This window comes from Haliaeetus leucocephalus, unplaced genomic scaffold, assembly GCF_000737465.1.
Source record: "Haliaeetus leucocephalus isolate CR32 unplaced genomic scaffold, Haliaeetus_leucocephalus-4.0 Scaffold555, whole genome shotgun sequence".
Classification (NCBI taxonomy): domain Eukaryota; kingdom Metazoa; phylum Chordata; class Aves; order Accipitriformes; family Accipitridae; genus Haliaeetus; species Haliaeetus leucocephalus.
This window is the reverse complement of record NW_010972991.1, coordinates 18,099,529-18,117,747: the sequence shown is the minus strand read 5'-3', so window position 1 is coordinate 18,117,747 and position 18,219 is coordinate 18,099,529. Positions and strand designations below refer to the sequence as shown.

Genomic DNA, 18,219 nt, shown 5'->3' with positions numbered 1-18,219 from the left:
CATGCTATTACCACCCCCACCCCAAAACAGGCAGCCTAAGACATGACCCTTTAAAATCTATGCTTTTATTAAAATTTGTTTGCTATTATCTTTAGAAATGTCTCTAATTCTCTCCAGTTCAGTGATGCATCCAGGAATAATCCAAGTGGCTTATTTACAGACTTAAAATTAGGGATGTGATTAAACAGAAGCTACTATGTATTCATTGGGTTTCGGTTCTCAAAATCACACGGTTGTCTAAATAGCACATTCCATAAAAGAAAAGATCATGTGATTACAAGTACTTCATGATTTGTCCCAGGATTTTTATTCATGTGTTGGCCCTCCACAAGGCATTGTGTTGCCTATCATCAGTTTTACTCTCTATCTTTGATAATTTTAATATGACAATAAATGGGTAATTAATAAATTGATATTTTGTTATGCAATAAAATTAAAAGAGCTAGTTCAAGCAAAAAAAAATTTAAATGATGATTAGAATGTCCTTGATACTATGATGTGATGACATCTGGTGGATTTTTCAGCTGCGTAATACAAACAATGATTAGTTGAATTGTCTTTGTTATTCTTGGGTTCTGTGGAACAAGTAACTATTTCTGTACCTAGTAAGAGAAAGTTTGGAGTGTTATACTGCAATGACATTCTAAAAACATGTTAATTTAAGTCAAGACAGCACAGCATCTAAGTAATGGTTACAATTCTGATTTTCTATATGACAGCTTACTTTAGTTTAGTTAGTCTTGCACTTTTAGCGTGTACAGTAAATCCCATTATATTTGCAATCAAGCATAAAGTAATTATGCCTTCTCCCTTTTATCACAGATTCCTTGCAGCTTGGAGTACTGGGATGAGCTTCAGAAATCATTTGTTGCATTCCGGGAATTCAGCCTATCAGAAAGCAAAGTCTGTGAACTACAGCTGCCCAGCATCAACCTTGTGAACGATCAGAAAGAGCTCATAGCCTCCGATCTGTGGAGGATTGTCCTGAACAGCAGTCAGAACATGGCTGATGACCAAAGGTAATTTTAAAGGAGAAGGGAAAACCAGAAATTTAATGCTACACTCTTGAGAGATCTTTTTCAAGAGACTTAGGAAATAAGATACTGTTTTCATATGTGGTAAGAGTAGCTGGTCTTAAATGAGCTTCAGACTCTAGTTCACCTTCACGCAAGGGCATGAAGTGTGCACAAAAAGAGCTCTCTTTCAGGTTTATAGGCAGCCTGGCAGCATCATATTCATCTATTTTCTGAATACAAGGGTTACTGTAGACAAACAGGCCATATCCTGAAACCTCTTAGCTGCACAAGGCAATAAAATTAGCTGATTAACTAAAGAAGGATGAGGCGCAATCCATTGTGTAATGTAGTAGTAAACATTCTTCTTCCATGCACTCCCATACATCACCTTTATTCTGTCCTCAGTGCAAGTGAATTACTAAAATAAGCCAAGTGTCTATTTTAAATATGCTAAACAAAACTTTAGCACTTCAAGAGCATTATTATTCGCACAGCTTGCTTACTGTGCTAACAGTAAAAAAAATTAATTGGTGTTTTCAAACACTGGGGATCCATTTTTCATTATGTTTACAGCTGGAAACAGCGTACAATGACAGATATTCACTCTGTTTGCATTCATTCAGTTTTGATTCATATGTAGAGTAAGAAGAAATGAGTACAAGCTCTCTCCACAAACAGCAATGGAATTGCTTTCAAAGACTTTCTTAACTTTTTATAGTTAGAGCAGAAAACCCAGAATGACCCTACTGGATCGTTGGTATTTGCTGATTGTTGCTGCCTGTGTATGAACACATGCTTGAATGAGTGTGTAGCATCCACATATATGTTATGTGAAGCTACAGAATTCAGAGAAATCAGGAAATATGAACATGGCTAACAAAATCAATGAAGAAAATTAAACATCTGGTTTCCATTAATAGTATCAGGTTGGAAATGATTTCTTGATGTTAATTGTGAAAGAATGCATTTTCATCATTGAGAAGTTAAGTGTTTTAGACAAGGTTAATTCCTCTGAATGTGGGACCTTGGCAAAATTGCCTTCCTGGTCAGCTTAACACCACAGAAATGTGAACTCGGTGGGAACTGAAAATGAAGTACTGAAATTTAGTAGATTTTTTCCATCAAGGCATTTGGCACTGTAATCACATTTATTGTTTTCTGCTCAAATAGGGTTCATCACTATATGCAGTTTCATTCAGGGAGCTCTGATAAGCTAATGAGTTGTAATTGTTCAGAAAAAGACTAGGGTTAAAATGAAATACAAATAAGTAAAAAACAATATAAAACCAGTTTGGACTGTGACTAACATCAAAAACATTTTACAGCACATGAGTTCACCTGCCTAGAAGGTCTAAACTCCTGAGTTTTCAGCTGGGAGGCTGCAGGCCTGCTCCACAATAGCAGCCATCCTCAGTGGTATCGGGGTGTCTAGTTATAAAGGGGTAGAAATACCCTAATGGCCTTGAGGTACCAGAACGCTCCAAGGAAGACAATTGCTCTGTCCACAGCAGTGATGTTAGGAGCACTTGTCCTCCAGATTGTGTGTGTACACAAAAAGCTAAAGCAGAAACTACAACTGAAAGAACAGGAATTAAACTGGAGCATTAACAGTTCACTGAATAGGGATAACAGGAGAGGAAAGAAGGCAGCAAAAAACATGTGCCACTCTACTGAAGCATGTGAAGGTAAATAAACAGAAGAGAAAGAGGGAAGTCAAGGGGAAGTGTCTTGAACTGCCAGCTCCTTAGGCACATGTACAGAGACTGCAGAGTCACTAGTCCTGATACTTCTGGTGGCCTGAGGAATTTATAATAGTTTTAAGAGGTGTAGTTTACACCCACATGAACTAACAGTAGTCTGGAAATTTAAAAATTCGTGTAGGTCAGGGTGAACTCCAACCAGAAGCCAGAAACCTGTGGGGTACGTGAAGAAAACCTCTGATTTCAACCAGAGAAGAGAAAAGGTTATATTCCCTGCCTCAGCAGCAATTTCATATAGAAATTCAAACTGATCTCTCTTTATACGAACTTCAAACAAGGCTGCACAGCAAGCTTTCTTAAGGATGACTGCAGGAGGGACTGGTGTGGAAGCAGGCCTGACCAGCCTGGGGTGATCCTTCTCAGAGAAACTTAACGGGTCAGAAAAAGAGCAGCTGTCCCTCAGAGATGAGGCTTTGACCTGTGGTGTTTGAGGCACACTATCTCCTTCTTGGAGACAGAGCAAATCATGCCAGTCACATTATCACTGACCTGGAGGTTTTGAGGTAGTTCACAAGCACTGAAATACATATAGTTACAGCTACAGAACAAGTTTAAGGTAACATTTAGGCCCCAAAGGATCATGTTCTGTTAAAGGGAAGCCTTGTTTAGGAGGTGGTGACAGATACGGTGGTCCTGCAGAGAAGGCCAACCTTTCAGGACTCCTAGTAGCGTATAGGAAGTCCATGTTGGCAGTAACTTTGCTGAAACTGTGGCTTCATGAAACAAACATAATGCTACCAGTATGGATATTTTCTTGTGACCAAGCCCCCTAAAAAGTATTCTGGATTCTACTTGACCGCAAAATGCCAAACATTTTGGGGTTTGAGAGAGAAAGAGACACTGCCCCATGTCATGGTAAATTTCAATGTTAGGCTTGTTCCTAAAACAAGCGTTTAACATGAGCTCTTCCAGACTTGTGAGAAGAGCCACAAGGAACTGTTCTTAAAGCTAGTGCCGAGTGTTAGACCAGGGAACTTCAAGACTGGGGGATCTGCAAGTGAGAGCGAGAAGCGAAGACTGTATAAAAGTTGAATCTTGGTTTTGCTGGAGACTCATGATGATTTGACATTAATTACATGCTGTAACCATATGATTGATTAGCAAATTTAATTCACTATAAATTGTAAAGTATAAAACTGCTTAGTCTTGTTGAAGTTTATTTTCTTAGTTTGATCTTGCTGCTGCTCAATGATAATATTTTTTCCTTCAAATTCTGCAGGGGTTTTTTTTGTGGCAAGCTCTATGATATGCTAATTATTAATGCCAGAGAGCTGATCACTTGTGTTTTAAGTACTTTATTACTGATTCCTAACATCAGTTGTAAAGTATGAAACTTACGTGGCTCCTGTGACAGGAAAACAAGGTTTGTGAGAAGATGTGGATCCAGCCGATATGTTGAGCAGTAGCTGGCAGGCTGATGTATATCAACCAATAATGAATATGGGAATATGCGAAGATGTCATGATCCAAATCCTGTGGTATGCAAGCTCTTTCTGAGATTGATCAGGAACTATCTAGAAGTATAAAAATCAAGGAGCTATCTGGTTAAGGACATAATATATATGTGTATGTTGTTTATTTTTAAGAATTTTGTAGACCATTCTGTATTCAATGAATGTAGAAGGTTTGAATGAACATTTATGAATGTTTATTCAGTGAATGAACAAATCTGAAGTCCTGAGTAAAATAATTTAGCATCCCATTGGGGATTAAGTGTAGTGTCTATGGAAGGAATCATATATGGCATAAATGACTGTTTATGGAAGACCTTAAAATGGAGGATTAAAAGGAAATTATCACAGAATAAGTTATTTTTATAGGTTGCATCTTCATGTTGCAGGATTAGCAAATTATAATCAAAATTACTTTTACTTAAAGCTCTGTTTGGTTGGTGAGACACTAAAGCTTCTCCCTGGTTTGGTTGGGAGGGGTTTATCATCCTTTGTTTAAATGGGTTATGTTACAAGATGTTTTATATATTTGTGCATCTCCTGTGGAATGTAAACAGTATTTTTATAATTACCAACATACTAATGTGAAATAGTAATTGAAAATGCCTTAAGATACAAACCATGAAACAAGTACAAAAACTTTTAAATAAGCCTTAAATTGCTACTTTTTTAAAATTAAAGTGAGGAATCATGATCATGTTTCTTACTAATTGTTTTAGCTTTTATTCAATGTAAATGGTGTACTGGATTTTGACCTCTAACAATTTGGGTTCAGACCAGCATTTGAGTCATAAATTAAATGAGTTAAGTGGTCTCTTTCTTCTTCCCAGTGGATATTTTCCCATGTTGTGGTTTCATCACAAATGGCAGTTTTGGTTTAAATATTCCACTCTTAAAATAACAAGAATAATGCAGGTCAATGTTAAGTCATTGTTCCCAGTTGCCATATATTTAACTTGAACAGCTTTGCATGATTTGAAACTATCATACTTTATAACATATAATGACTTTGAATGTAGGTATTTTCCATTTTAAAAATTCTGGTATTTCACAGGATTAAAAAAAAAAAAAGAAAAAAAATTTCTGCTATTAAAGTCAGGTCAGTTTTATTTAGAATTTCCTCTGGTTTTGCTACACCCACCCCTCAGCATGTTGTGCCAAACACAAAGCAGTAGAAGCTGGTTATTCCTTTTCTCCCCAGCTGAAAAACTGGACAGTCCACACTTTGTAGCTCCAAAGCAGCCAAGAGAATGTGTGTGGGGGGTTGATATTGTATTCATATGATGCAGATTTTGATTTCACAGTCAGATCTACCTCTGATATTAATGCTCCTACTGTTGTTCACCAAGACTTAATAGAAGTTTCCTGGGTTTTCAGCTAACACTGCTTTATTTTCTGTTTGTGCACAGCATGTGATGAAGGACTGTGTCTTTGATTTCTGTGTTGTATGCAAGGTAAAAGGAGAAAGTAACAGTGCTAAAAGTCTGATGGAAGTCAACCTAGGCAAAAAGTTTAAATGGCATTTAATTTAAAATTGGAGGGTCATGGTAATGATGGTAAGGACTACACTTGCCCTTTAAAAACTGTTCATTCAATATTATGATCTCTGATTACAGTTCTTTTTTAAGGCAATACTATAGTAATTTGAATGCTGCTCTTAGTATATTTTGTACTGTAACTGGTTTATACTGGTACTCTGTTTTTATTTTCATAACGACGTGAGGACTGTAATTTTGGATATGGTTTCTGGTTGAGTAAAAATCAAATTAACCCCTTCACAGATAAAACAGTAACACTTGAACAAAGTCTGGGCAGATAAAAAAACAGTGATGAAAGAATCCGTGTTGCATTTCTTTTCAGATGATATCTAGAAGGTGATCTTCTCTCTGTAGAGTGACTTTCCCGTCTAAAACATGGTCTAGCCCACACTGTCCTGCTCCAATCAGTCCTCCACAGCCAGTCCTTGTCCCTCCCTAGCATGGGAAAGGTTGAAAGGCCAGTGCTGTCCCAGGGAGTAACATTGTCCCACCTGCATTTGCTGTTTCTCTCTGTTTAGATTTTTAAGCATGTGGTTGGACTCTGAAGTTTGTTAGGGAATTGTTTCAGTGGTGGGTCTTTTTGGTTTCTAAGGTGACTCTCCATGAAGAAACAAAAAGCAGTTTTGAATCTTTTTGTTCCAAACATTTTAAGTTCCAGAATATTACCTCTGCTTGGTCTGCTGCTTGTGGGACAGAAAAATTGGAGTAATGTATGGCTAAATGCTTTAAACTTTTTCCCTGGTGTGAAGCTTCTGCCACATTTCCTCCTGCATCAAACATGTCATGTTGCCCTGTAATCATTGTGGTTATGAGTGAGAAATGACAAAGGTCCCATCACCATAAAATGCTCAATAAATAAAAAAACAGGTATATTAAATAAGAATTTGGAGGGGTTTGTTTGTTTTTTATTTTATGAAAATATTCATCTCCAAAAAAACATATCTAAGGAAATAAAAATGCTAAGTCACTGAGAGGTGACTCAAGGAATCGGTTTCCAAGGAAAAGAAATTTATAATTTCAGAATAAACCTCAAATTTCAGAAATAAATATCCTTCCTTTTTACTGCAGTTAGTATTATAGCTGTTTATGCAAATTAAGTCTTAATTTAGAATGTCAAAGTGTAATTATTTTTTTAAAGTTCCTCATAGTTTGGTTAAAATTTGTTTGCACCCCTCTACCCTTTTTCTGGTTTCATTCCATATGTCCCTGAACTTCTGTTCCTAATCAAAATGCAATGAGCAAAAATTCTTAAAATATTGACAGTTATTCTGAGAGAACTAACCAGTTTCACAGATTAAAAAATATTTCATGGTCTAAATCAGCATATGAATTTTGGTGGCTTTTGGATTTGCTTCCATGCTTTGTTCCAACTGTCTAAAGACTATCCATGGCAGAGCAAAGAAAAGCATCCCATTTCTCTGACTCTAGTCCAGTCCCACAGATGTTTTATCATGTGAACACGAAGAATAATTTTATTTCCAAAGATGCCAGCTATCAAAAGTCTTACAATACCATTTTTGAAATGTAAACAGGCAAGTTGAAGAGGTAAAGGAGCACAGGAAAGCAGCTAAAAATCTGATTAATTGACCTATTTTTCATCCTTCACTGACCTAATCCATTCTTGATATCCTGTCTTGATTCTTTGACAAGTATCTAATTTTAGTTGGCTTTTACTGCCACACAAGTATTTTAATTCATGTTCCCAAATCTGAGGTTGGATTTAAGCTCCATAAATAAATACCATACTAGCTAGTTACCATAATACAAAATAATACTGATAAATTTACCTATCTGTGGAATTCTACACATTTGCAGCTGAATATTTTGAGTACCTAGTATATTTGTGGATAATTTTGCAGTAACGTGCATGGAACGATGAAAAATTTGGTCCTAAAAGCATAAGACTTTGCTTTGAAAGCCAATGTTCAAATTTAACCTTGAGTTTGAATTTAAAATATGTTTAAAATGTCAGTGAAAATCTATTCATGGTGCTTTATACAAGGTAGTTACTTTCTGACAAAAATAGTAAGTTGGCCTTAGTTAATCCTTTGTTAAATTTATTTAAAAAATAAAAGCGTTATTTGACTGAGGACGTGGATTTAGTTTTCTTGAATCAAGTCTGTGCTTTTAAACTAAAACTCTTTAGTGCCAAACTGCAAAGGGAGTGAGAATAAGGAACATTAAGGATAGATTTGGCTTAAATTAGAAAGTTTATTTGTACTTCAGTGGTGTCTTAGCAACCTATGGAATTGTGATGTAGTGTTAGTTTCTCTCAAGAGACTGAAAGATAATGCTTGGAAATTCATGGCGTCAGGAGCACGGCTATGAAAAAAAAAGTCAGTGGGGTGGCATTTTAAATGTATAGTTAATATGTTGTAATAGGTGCTAGTAAAAGGCTCCAGGCTGAGCTTATAACACTCGGAGATTCTTTTTAAATGATGACTGTAGAGTGAGAAGGGCAAAGGAAAGAAAGCTTACAGGGACCGGGTTTATGTGTAGAAGTAGTTTGATGGTTGTGAGTTGGTTTCCTTAAAATAAAATGAAAAAAAAAAATTCTCTTGAAAAGATTAACTTTCAGCTCATTCTTATAGCTTTAATAATGGTAATGTACTCTGTTTATCTCTTTCAACAATTAAAGATACGCAGTATATTATGGTTTTATTTTCTGTAAATATGCTTCACTTCTGTGGTTCAAGTGTTTCAGTTTGTAAATTGAAAGTGCAGTGTGACAAAAGCGTTGTTGGATTGCAATCTTGTCTGCTATGTTTTGCTTGGGAAAAAGTATATGCCCTAACATTAGCAGTTAAAAGAAAACAATGGCATTGGCTGTGTCAGAAAACCGACATGGCACATGGTCAAGTCCTACTGTAAAGCAATAAAGTCCTGGAAGTGCTGAACTACTACTTTGTTATCTACCTTCTGCAGCTCGGACAGTGAATCTGGCTCACAAAGCACATGCGATCAGCTTGTAACCCCCACGGCGTTAGCAGCCTGTACCAGGGTTGACTCCTGTTTTACTCCTTGGTTTGTGCCATCACTAAGTGTATTGATCCAGTTTACTTATTTGGAAGTCCACCTCTGCCATCATCTTGATCAACTAGGCACAGGTATGTACTCCTTTATGTAGAATAATAAAAGCATATAGTTCATACGTGCTGCTTAATGACTGGTTTGCTGTCTGTAGTCCTCATTTCCTCATTCAAACAGGCATTCTTGAAATAAATTATCGCCAGCAGCCACCAGTGGTACAGACTTCAGGGTAAAACTGATGACTTCCATGCATTGCGAAAGTACATACGGTAGGCAGTGGGGCTGGCTGGTTAGCCCCCTTCCTCCCTCCGGAATGGGTAACTGTAGAAGCCATCCGTTTTTCGTAGTCTGATTAGTGACAGCAGGTGCCACTTCAGTTTTGAGCCATCTTAGTGAATAAATTTAATCTTTCAAATTTTCCAGCATATTAACAGTACTATTAAAATATTTGAAGATTTTGCAACCCCCTTAGTAAGAATTCCTTGGAAGAGCTCTGAGAACTGCAGATTTAACTGTTATTTCAATTATGATTACTTTTGGAGCTACATCTGGTTTTGTTCAGTGCTCTCTGTCATTGCATTAATGGCAAATACATTCCAAGAAATCTTTAGATTATTGTCTGATTTTCAAATGCCAGGAATGCTTTCCATGGAAGATGAGCAAATATCTTAGATAATTTTGACAGGGACAGCTTGCTTCATGAGTAGTTTTTGTGTTTCTGCAGGTATTGTAATATATTCATTATCAAATCATACCAAGACTGCCACTCAATGTCTAGCAAATAATTTCTTGTCTATCGGCTACCTCTATCAGTACATAATCTTCCTCACTATTACACTCCAATTCCAGATGCTGGATCTTTAAAATTACATGTACTGGAAAAAGCAAAAATCAGTTTAAAATCAAACCCAGCTGTTTCATTTCTTAACAGCGACTGAGTTTATGCTGATGCTGCTGTTGTTCTTGTTATAGCACCTAAAGGCCTTAAGTTTTGGGGCTCTGTTGTGCTATGTTATATGCGAAGGGAGCACAAAACTTATTGTATCCATTATGATTTTGTAGAATAATAGGGCTTGATCCTGGAAAGTGATGAGTGTTTTGGTTCCAAATCTGTAGAGCACTTGAGCATATGCTAATTTTAAGCATGTGAGTAGTTCCAGCAACATAAATAACAACATCAATGGATATACTCTCATGCTTAGTGTTGCACAAGTGGTGTACATGCCTTGCAGTGTCTGCTGCCACCAGTGCTCTGCACTTCGCAGGACTGAGGCTTCAGTGAACACGATAAAATCTTTTTTATGGTATATTTCTCATGCTTTAGTCTTGGGATACTGTTTTGTTTAATTTCTATTATTATGGTGTAATGTGTCATATCTCAGTGCGTTTGTGGTCTTGAACTCTCTGTAATTGCAGCAAAGACAATTTTCATTGTGGAGCCTGTTAGCCCGCACAGTCACATGTCAGCAAATACTATAATGCTAATTTTTATTATATTCATAATGTGCTATGTGTGGAATAACATATACATCTACTATAGCAAAAATTCTCACAGAAATATGGTCTTTGCTCCAAATAGGTGGCAATCTGAAGTGTTGTGCAGTATGTAGATTAAGTTTGGCTGGCTGGTCTATTTGCCATGAAAAGATTTAGGTTTGCAGATACTTTCTGTTTGCAGCTGCTATTAATTACAGTTCTATTTTACATCTAATAAACAGTGTGAACAAGATTAATTTCAGATTTCAGAAATGTCGACTCTTTTATGAATTTTACTTCTTTTCATCACGTGTACAAGCAGTTAAAACACAATTTACAAAAACATAGAATGTGGCAATGGTGATGTTCTAGTCTTGTTTGTTCTTTCACTTTTCAGCACCACCAAAGCTTCTTCAGCCATTTTTATCTGATAAGAACATGCCATCTGAACTAGAATACATGATAATTTCCTTTGATAAGCCTCATGTATATCTTCGTCAGTGGAGTGATGAGTCGATGTTCCAGGAGATCCAGTTTTCAACTCAAGCCAACTGTAAACTTTTGGAGTGCCGAAATGTGACTATGCAGAGTGTTGTGAAACCTTTCAAAATCTGGGGGCAGATTGCTATTTCCAGCAGCACAGTAGGAAGACTATTGGACTGCACAATTATGGTGGACCCAGTTTTCATCAACTTTGGCCAATATGCACTTCATTCTCTAAACACAGCAATTCAAGCTTGGCAGCAGGTATGTGAATACAACAGTGAGAAAATGTGTAGCTATTGTGATTAATTTAATAGTAAATTAGAATACCAACTGCATTCATTAAAAATATTCCAAGATGTAAAAGCTTTAATTTACACTAGAAGTGTTTTTTACTAATAAACATTAATTCCATGATAGCAATGAAAATTAAGAGACAATGAATGCTATATGTAAAGGTAAATATAGCCAGAACTGTTTGAGTTTCAGTGAAACTACATGGGTTTATATCAGAATAATCAAAATCTTGGTCTTGAAATGCTTAATATTCTGTTAATTTATGAAAAGGTGAGTGACGCATGATATGTAAGTACAGCTCAGGCTGAGCGGTAGAGCATATTGTTTCCAGCTACTACTTCTATCGTTATTGAAGTTCAACACTAGTTTCACATTACATTCTGTGCAAGCAGCATTAATGGCTGAAGTCAGTCCCAGCGTAAGGAACCTTGCTTCTGCAATGACCCCTCGAAGGCCTGTAATTCCCTTACTCACTATAGCCTTGAAATCAAATCATTCTCTTCATCTGCCTGAAGACCTATGTGGAGCCTGGGAATTAATTACCTATCATGGCACTACAATAACAAAGCCCCCAAAAAAGGATAAAACATCTGTTTTATATCAAAAAAATCTTTTTTAAGGGCATTCCATGGTTTTCTTGTTGCAAAAGGACATTCATAAAACAAGATCTAGTGTGATTTAAATCTTTACAGCTGGCTCAAATATCAATGTGAACAAAAATCTTTGTAGCTCCAATTTCTGTTTTTTGTCATATTTTGAACAATGCTTTTAATAAAAAACAAACACAGAAAGTATAAGAGAGTCTTTGGTAGGCTGTTTAAACCCAAAATATTTCTGACTTAGTACTAGTCCCTCATCTAATACATGTGTGGCAACTACTGCAAAATGGCCTTCAGAAAGGTCAGTTTCCTCTTAGGATGGAAAAAAAAAAAGCACTCTCAGACATAGCTATACATATAAATAAAATATGGTGCATAAATATTTAAATGTTTTAAACCACATCACAGTGTGAATGACTGACTGACTACTCTGTGCCTTGAAGGAATATTCTGAGTTGAAAAAATTGAATTGTATATTTGATTAAGTAGAGCCATATGTCGCATAGTATATTGCTGACAGGTACGTTCTATGAATAGTTGGTACTGATTTATACATGGATTTGGCAATGTTAACATGAGCCACAGGAGGATATACTTCTGTAATTGTTGCTGTAATTTTCTCGTTTCCTCTCATGTCAAGGGTACTTGCCACCATGTTCTGATGTGGTGGATATCTAGCCCTGAGTATTCAAGATTAAAAAACTCGCATCGCTTTGAAATTAGGGAACAGTTAACACACAAGTGGGTTCAAAACAGCTTATTAAATTAATTGTTACCAAGATGTTTTGTATGTGGCTTTACCTCCAGATTGGGGGGGGTGGCACACACTGCACAGGGAGGGACTGAATTTCCCAATGATAAGCATTGTTTGATGTTTGCTGTTCATGCAAAAGAGAATGTAAATGCTGCCAACTAGAAGCATGAATTTAATAAGTAGGAAAGGTTATTTGAATTCTCCACATACTTTTTACTGGATTAATATCTGAAACAAATGATGTTGTAGTCAGTGGACAGGCAGATGAAGCATGAAACAATTTGGCCCTGCACCTTTAGGTCAAGAGTTCAGGATTAACAGAAGCCTCTGTCAGTGTCTTTGTTTCCTAGATATGGACTGATTTGGGGTTTTTTTTTGTTTAAGTAATGATGAACATTTTGAAAGTAGATTAAACTAAAAAACACCAAGCATACAACTTGCTTTATACTTCTAAGTCACATGCTGAAAATCTGAGAGGATTAGCACTTTTTAAAAACAGTTTCCCCTTTTGACATATTTCACTGTCTAATCTGAAATCCTGTTTAAATACAAGCAGTAACAGGCTGATGCACATCTAAATGCAAAGCTAAAGTAATGCTTTTAATAATCAAATAACTGGGCAGGGAACTTCAAGATTGTTATTAATTTAGTTTTATTATTTAATAATAGCATACCGAGTATCAAGTGAGATAGAAGATGCATGTGTCCTGTGAATATACATGGGGGGTGCTTGGTTTTTTCCCCTTTATTTGGGCATTTAAGCCTTCACAAATTGTTTTATAGCATTAGTGCTTTGTGATATCTAGAGACACAGGAACAGCTGAGAAACAGCTCCCCAGGTATGGTACTGAGTATTCCTGGGGAAAAAACTATTCCTTTGTGTCTCACTCTGCAAATGTTTTCCTAAACCCCTCAGAAGTTATAAAAGCTCTTGTTTTAAACCTGTTTTAAAACATTAGAACTTCTTTTCCTCAAGGTCCGCGTGGTGCTTAACATTTCTGTTGGCAGTTGCATAAGTTTTCTTAATGACCTGGGATCAGTCAAAATGACACTTGTGATCACAGTAGTTTCCTCATCTTTCTACCATAAGCACAAAGAACAAACGAAAAGGGTATGGAAAATTTGCGTGTAGCTTCAATTTAACTTCCTAGCTGATAATGTCAGGATACTGCCATGAGAATGATGTTTAAACAATCAGAAGGAAAATGTTCGTTTCTCTTAGAGGAACTTTGAGGGAGATAAGAAATTGCAAAAGACTTTCTGTCCAAAAAACATTACAGGGGGGGCAGGGAAGAGAAGGCTTGCACAGGTCTTCGGTAGCTTGTGAAGTACACAGAAAATAACTTTGTGCATATAAAGAGGCCTAGGCTTTTATAGGTTTTTTCCCGAGATCCAGAAATGCTTTGAAATAGCTGTGAGCTGAGATGTGAGCAGAAAGTCGTGAACAGGGAAAGCCTGGTGACTAGTATTATGTGGGGTGGTTTTCCCCTCTCTGAATAGAATTCACAAAGTATTTGAAAGCCCAATAAAGGAGAGACACTTTCCAGGCCTCTCAGAGAAAAGAATAACTAAAAAATGACCTAAAGAGGGGCAGGAAATTGTCCCCCAGGAACTGACCCTAATCTGTATCTGGTTCAGGCTGTTGATCTTTTGCTGATTCTTTTGATTTGCTGTTTTAATTCAGAGAGGGAATTTTTTTTCCTAATCCACACTTAGGTGTTTGCAGCTCCTGGAGTCGTCACTGAGCCCTTCAGCATCATTGCCACACAAATAGCGTAGTTGCCATACTGAGTTAAAGCATCCCCAAGCTTCCTTGATGATCCTTTAGTCAGCTGTTATTATCAAGAGTTGAGGCATCAGTAGCTCTCTCTTAAGCCTGACAGCATGGAGCAACTTTGGAACTGTTATAAAATTGAGCTTAAAATGCCTCTTTTGCTTAACTTTGAGAAGCGTTGCTGTTAAAAGCAGTGGATTCTAGTAGCAAATCTAGCATTTAAGACTAGTGATTAATGGCAGTCATTCATCAGCACCAAAATGTCTGTTAATAATCCCTGATTGGATGACATTCCCCCAGTACAATGTAGGAGTTCTATGCATGCCAAAAACTTGCTAGATTCTCTTTTCCCTCCAGAAAATGCAAGAACGTACACTTTGTGTTAACTTACTTGAAACTAAGTTAGTTAGGTAAAAAGAAGGAAGTTCATCATCTCCTGATGTTGCTCTTCCGGTCTCTGTGTAATCAGCAAGAAAATGTATTGGAGTAAAAAAAAAATTTCTTAAATTCCCCTGGGATAATATCTAGGTTTGACTATAACAACATGCTGAGCTCTGTGGATAGTAAATCCTCCTTTTTAAAAAGAACATTTTGCAAAGCTGTAACAGGAAAATGTATATATATTTGTGGTAGACTTACGGGTATGTGGGTATGGCAGCTTGACAGTAAAAAGTCATAGATCCACCACTAGAAAATGCCAAAATAAACTCTGCACTCTGAAGTGGCACTGTAAATGTCAGCCCTTAGCATACCCAGATCTGCTACTGAATGTGATACAGACATATTGCTCTGAATTGAGTTTTACTGCTTTGAAAAAGAGAGATTTTGCATTACTCTTGTTTCACAGAAGATACCTGTTCTTATGCAGAAGAATTAATGAGATTTGGAGAGAAGCTTAAATCTAAATAATCTCATGCTTAAATACTCCTAGGGTGAATAATTTTTTGCACAAACGCTCTCAGCCAGCCATTCTGATGTTCAGTCGCAAAGGGAATCACAACCTGCCTGTGGGCATGCACCTTAGGTTCTTCTGAAGTTAATAACGGTAGTGAACATGCATTCAAGGATGCTAAATTGGACATACCTTGCACACTTCACTTTTCAGAAAATCTGTTCCACGTGTATCACCCAGCAATGTGCTACAAGCAGTGTACCAGACTGTTTTTCATGGATAACTAAGGGTCCATAGGGATCTATGGGGAAATATTTTTCTCTCTCTCTTGTTTGATCTCTGAATTTCCGCAGGCTTCCAGGCACATTGTTATCAAAGAACTGGAGACCCATATGATCAGAGACAGAGGACGTGCTAGCTTCATTATGTCCCTTTAAAAGGTCCACTGAGGGAGCAAGGAGGGGAAACAGAATCAGCTCTCAAAGATCATGGAGGTCCCATAAGTTAGAAAAAATTTCATGGGAAGAAAGGATGAGAAAAGAGCAGCTGGGCTACATTGTGGAGAGAAGGGAACCAACCAACAATAAAGCATTGTCAAAAGTGTGTGCTAGGAAAGATGGGTCAAAAAGAGGTAACAAAAAGCACGAGAAGATGAATTCAGTGTGTTATACCCATTAAATTGCATGAAGATTATCCAAATGGTGCTTTCTTGGAGTAATTGTTATGGCTGCTAGATAGCTGCTTGTAAGTGGAAAGTGCCAGCCCAGTAGTGACTGGGACAGAAATAAATGAGAGATGATCTCCAAATCAAATTGTCAGTCACACTCTGACCTCTCCTGCATAGGGGATTATAGTTCGTGCCTTCAGGGGCGGAAGACCTGTAGCTCTGGTAATTTTTATGACTATCATATAGTCTCATTGTGTCAACAGAGTGACAAGCAGCCAGATGAAAAGCAGAAAGAGAGGGGTGGAAGGATGCTACAGGCAGGAGAAAAAGTATTGTAGAATCTAAAATACTTTTAAAACCCATGATAGTTCTTGATTTTTCCTATTAGACTGTCAAATGCATGATGCATTTTCAAACTAGCCTCGTGGAGCTGTGAAAATACTCTCCCCATGTCTCTTGCTTTTTCTCTAGTTATTTTTTAAAGTGTTGTGGTATCAGGAGAGAGAGAATCTTCTGCTGCTGACCCACAGCAACATTTCAAAGTAGAAGCAGCAGCTGGGGAAGAGGAAGTGCAGCCTGTTGGCCTGAGAGATCAGTTGTCAAGCATGAAGAAACCTCTTCATGCCTCTCTGCTCAGCCTGTAGTGCCCCATCTGCCCTATGTGACCTGTCATTTCCCACTGAATTTAATTTTGTTGAAGTCTTTTACATAAGTTAGGAAATCTAGTTTTTATTGTAGTTTTAAATCTTTAATATTTGCATTACAGGAACATAAAGTAGAATATGTTAAGTCTTAGGATGTATTTTGTCAACCCAAACACTACTTTTTGCAGTTGAGTAGAGTACTATGCAACCAAAGCTAATGGCAAGAGATCTTGAAGCATTTCTGTGTTGTAACGGTCACCACTGGGCAGACAGCTGCCAAATGCCTTGCAGTTAATCTGATGCTTACTGGCTTTCATATCCCTTTCCTTTCAGAACCAATGCCCTGAGGCAGAGGAGTTGGTCTTCAGCCATTTTGTGATCTGTAATGACACACAAGAGACACTGCGGTTTGGCCAGGTGGATACTGATGAAAATATATTGCTGGCTAGTCTCCACAGTCACCAGTACAGCTGGCGCTCTCACAAGTCCCCGCAGGTATGTCAGAAACAGACCTTCAAATGCAGCAATTGCTAAAGCTGACTGGTGGCTTTATGCATTGATTCTTCGGTTTTCTCTGTGGTCTCAACTATCTCTAATGCTCCAGTTCCTTCAGGAGTCACACGCTGGGGCTGCATCAGAGGGGAAAGGTAAACAAAGAGTGAGGAAAGCCAGAAGTGTTTAGAAGTTACTCGAGGGTAGAACTGGATGTACATGACCGCTTTTTGTAAAACTGAGTGGTTGTGGAAACTGAAGGTTCTGAAAAAAAGCAAAAGATCGCTTGCCAGGTTTTTATAACTAAGTGATCAGTGTCTGTTTTCTGTGATGTACATTAGAGGATTGGGGAATTTTTTTAATGAATTGTTTTTACCAGAAGCATCTGTTCACTGAAATTGTTTGCAGAACAGGGTCAAACTGGACAAATCTCTCAACTCAGCATGTGCGTGCATTAGAAAAGATTTGAAATTGTCAGAAACATCCCACTTATATAGTTTAAATAATGCAGTTTCTGTTTCTTGGGTGTTTTTTTAAGGATAAACACTGAAACTGAAATAAAATATTTAAAAATTGCCAACAGGAAATATTTCAATGAAACCATGTTGTTGGTTTTCTTGAGTGGTGGTGAAAAATGGACTTTTCATCTTGATTCAAGACAGGGCAAGAATTTAAATCTTAAAAAAAAAGAGTTTATGAGGCAGCAAAGCCATTTCTTCTCTCTTTTTAATATATGCCCAGCTCCTGCTGAGTGGGAGACTAAGACACCTGTGCCACCCCACTTGCTGAGCAGCAGTCCTGCGCTGAAGAGTTAGTAAAATTTTTATGGATCCTAGGAGAAGTGTAGTGGGTGGGGGTTCCTAACTCCTCTAGAGCCCTGGAAAATACCAGCCTTAGCGTGTAAGAAAGAAGGTGAAATTTGGATGGTAATTCTAAACAGGAGCTGTGCCCACTTTCACTGCTGACAAGCTTCAGGTTTCACTGGGAAGCAGAGATGGCAAATTTACTGTGTTTTTCGTTCATATGTCAGTTGGTAGATATGCAAAGCTACTGAATTTTACATGAATGTGGTAATCTGTGCAGAGCAAATTCAGCCAGAGTAAACATTTGCAGAAGTCAAGGTGTAAGTTAAGAGGAAGGCAGGCTAATAAAGGATGGTCTCACCCCAGTGACAGAGGAGTTGTTATAAACGGTGTGTGCTGCTGTAATAGTGCAAAGAGGGGGACCTTTGGAGACACTGGAGTACTGTACGTCCCTTGTCATGTTTTTGCATACACACAAAACGCCTGTGATGCCCCAGCCCACAGGTGAGCAATGAAAATGGGTGACTGTACTCTGTGCAATTG

The 18,219-nt window shown here is 37.5% G+C and overlaps 1 protein-coding gene across 7 annotated transcripts in view; it reads left to right on the top strand.

The window, feature by feature from the left end:
- The window catches only part of VPS13B (vacuolar protein sorting 13 homolog B (yeast)), a 484,692-nt gene that overhangs the window by 421,897 nt on the left and 44,576 nt on the right, over positions 1-18,219 (top strand). For all 7 annotated transcript variants that reach the window (XM_010577053.1, XM_010577052.1, XM_010577051.1 and 4 more), the window contains 4 exons: positions 823-1,019; positions 8,691-8,872; positions 10,669-11,018; positions 16,715-16,876. In XM_010577053.1, coding sequence (XP_010575355.1) covers positions 823-1,019; positions 8,691-8,872; positions 10,669-11,018; positions 16,715-16,876 — 891 coding nt within the window. The remainder of the gene's footprint in view (positions 1-822; positions 1,020-8,690; positions 8,873-10,668; positions 11,019-16,714; positions 16,877-18,219) is intronic.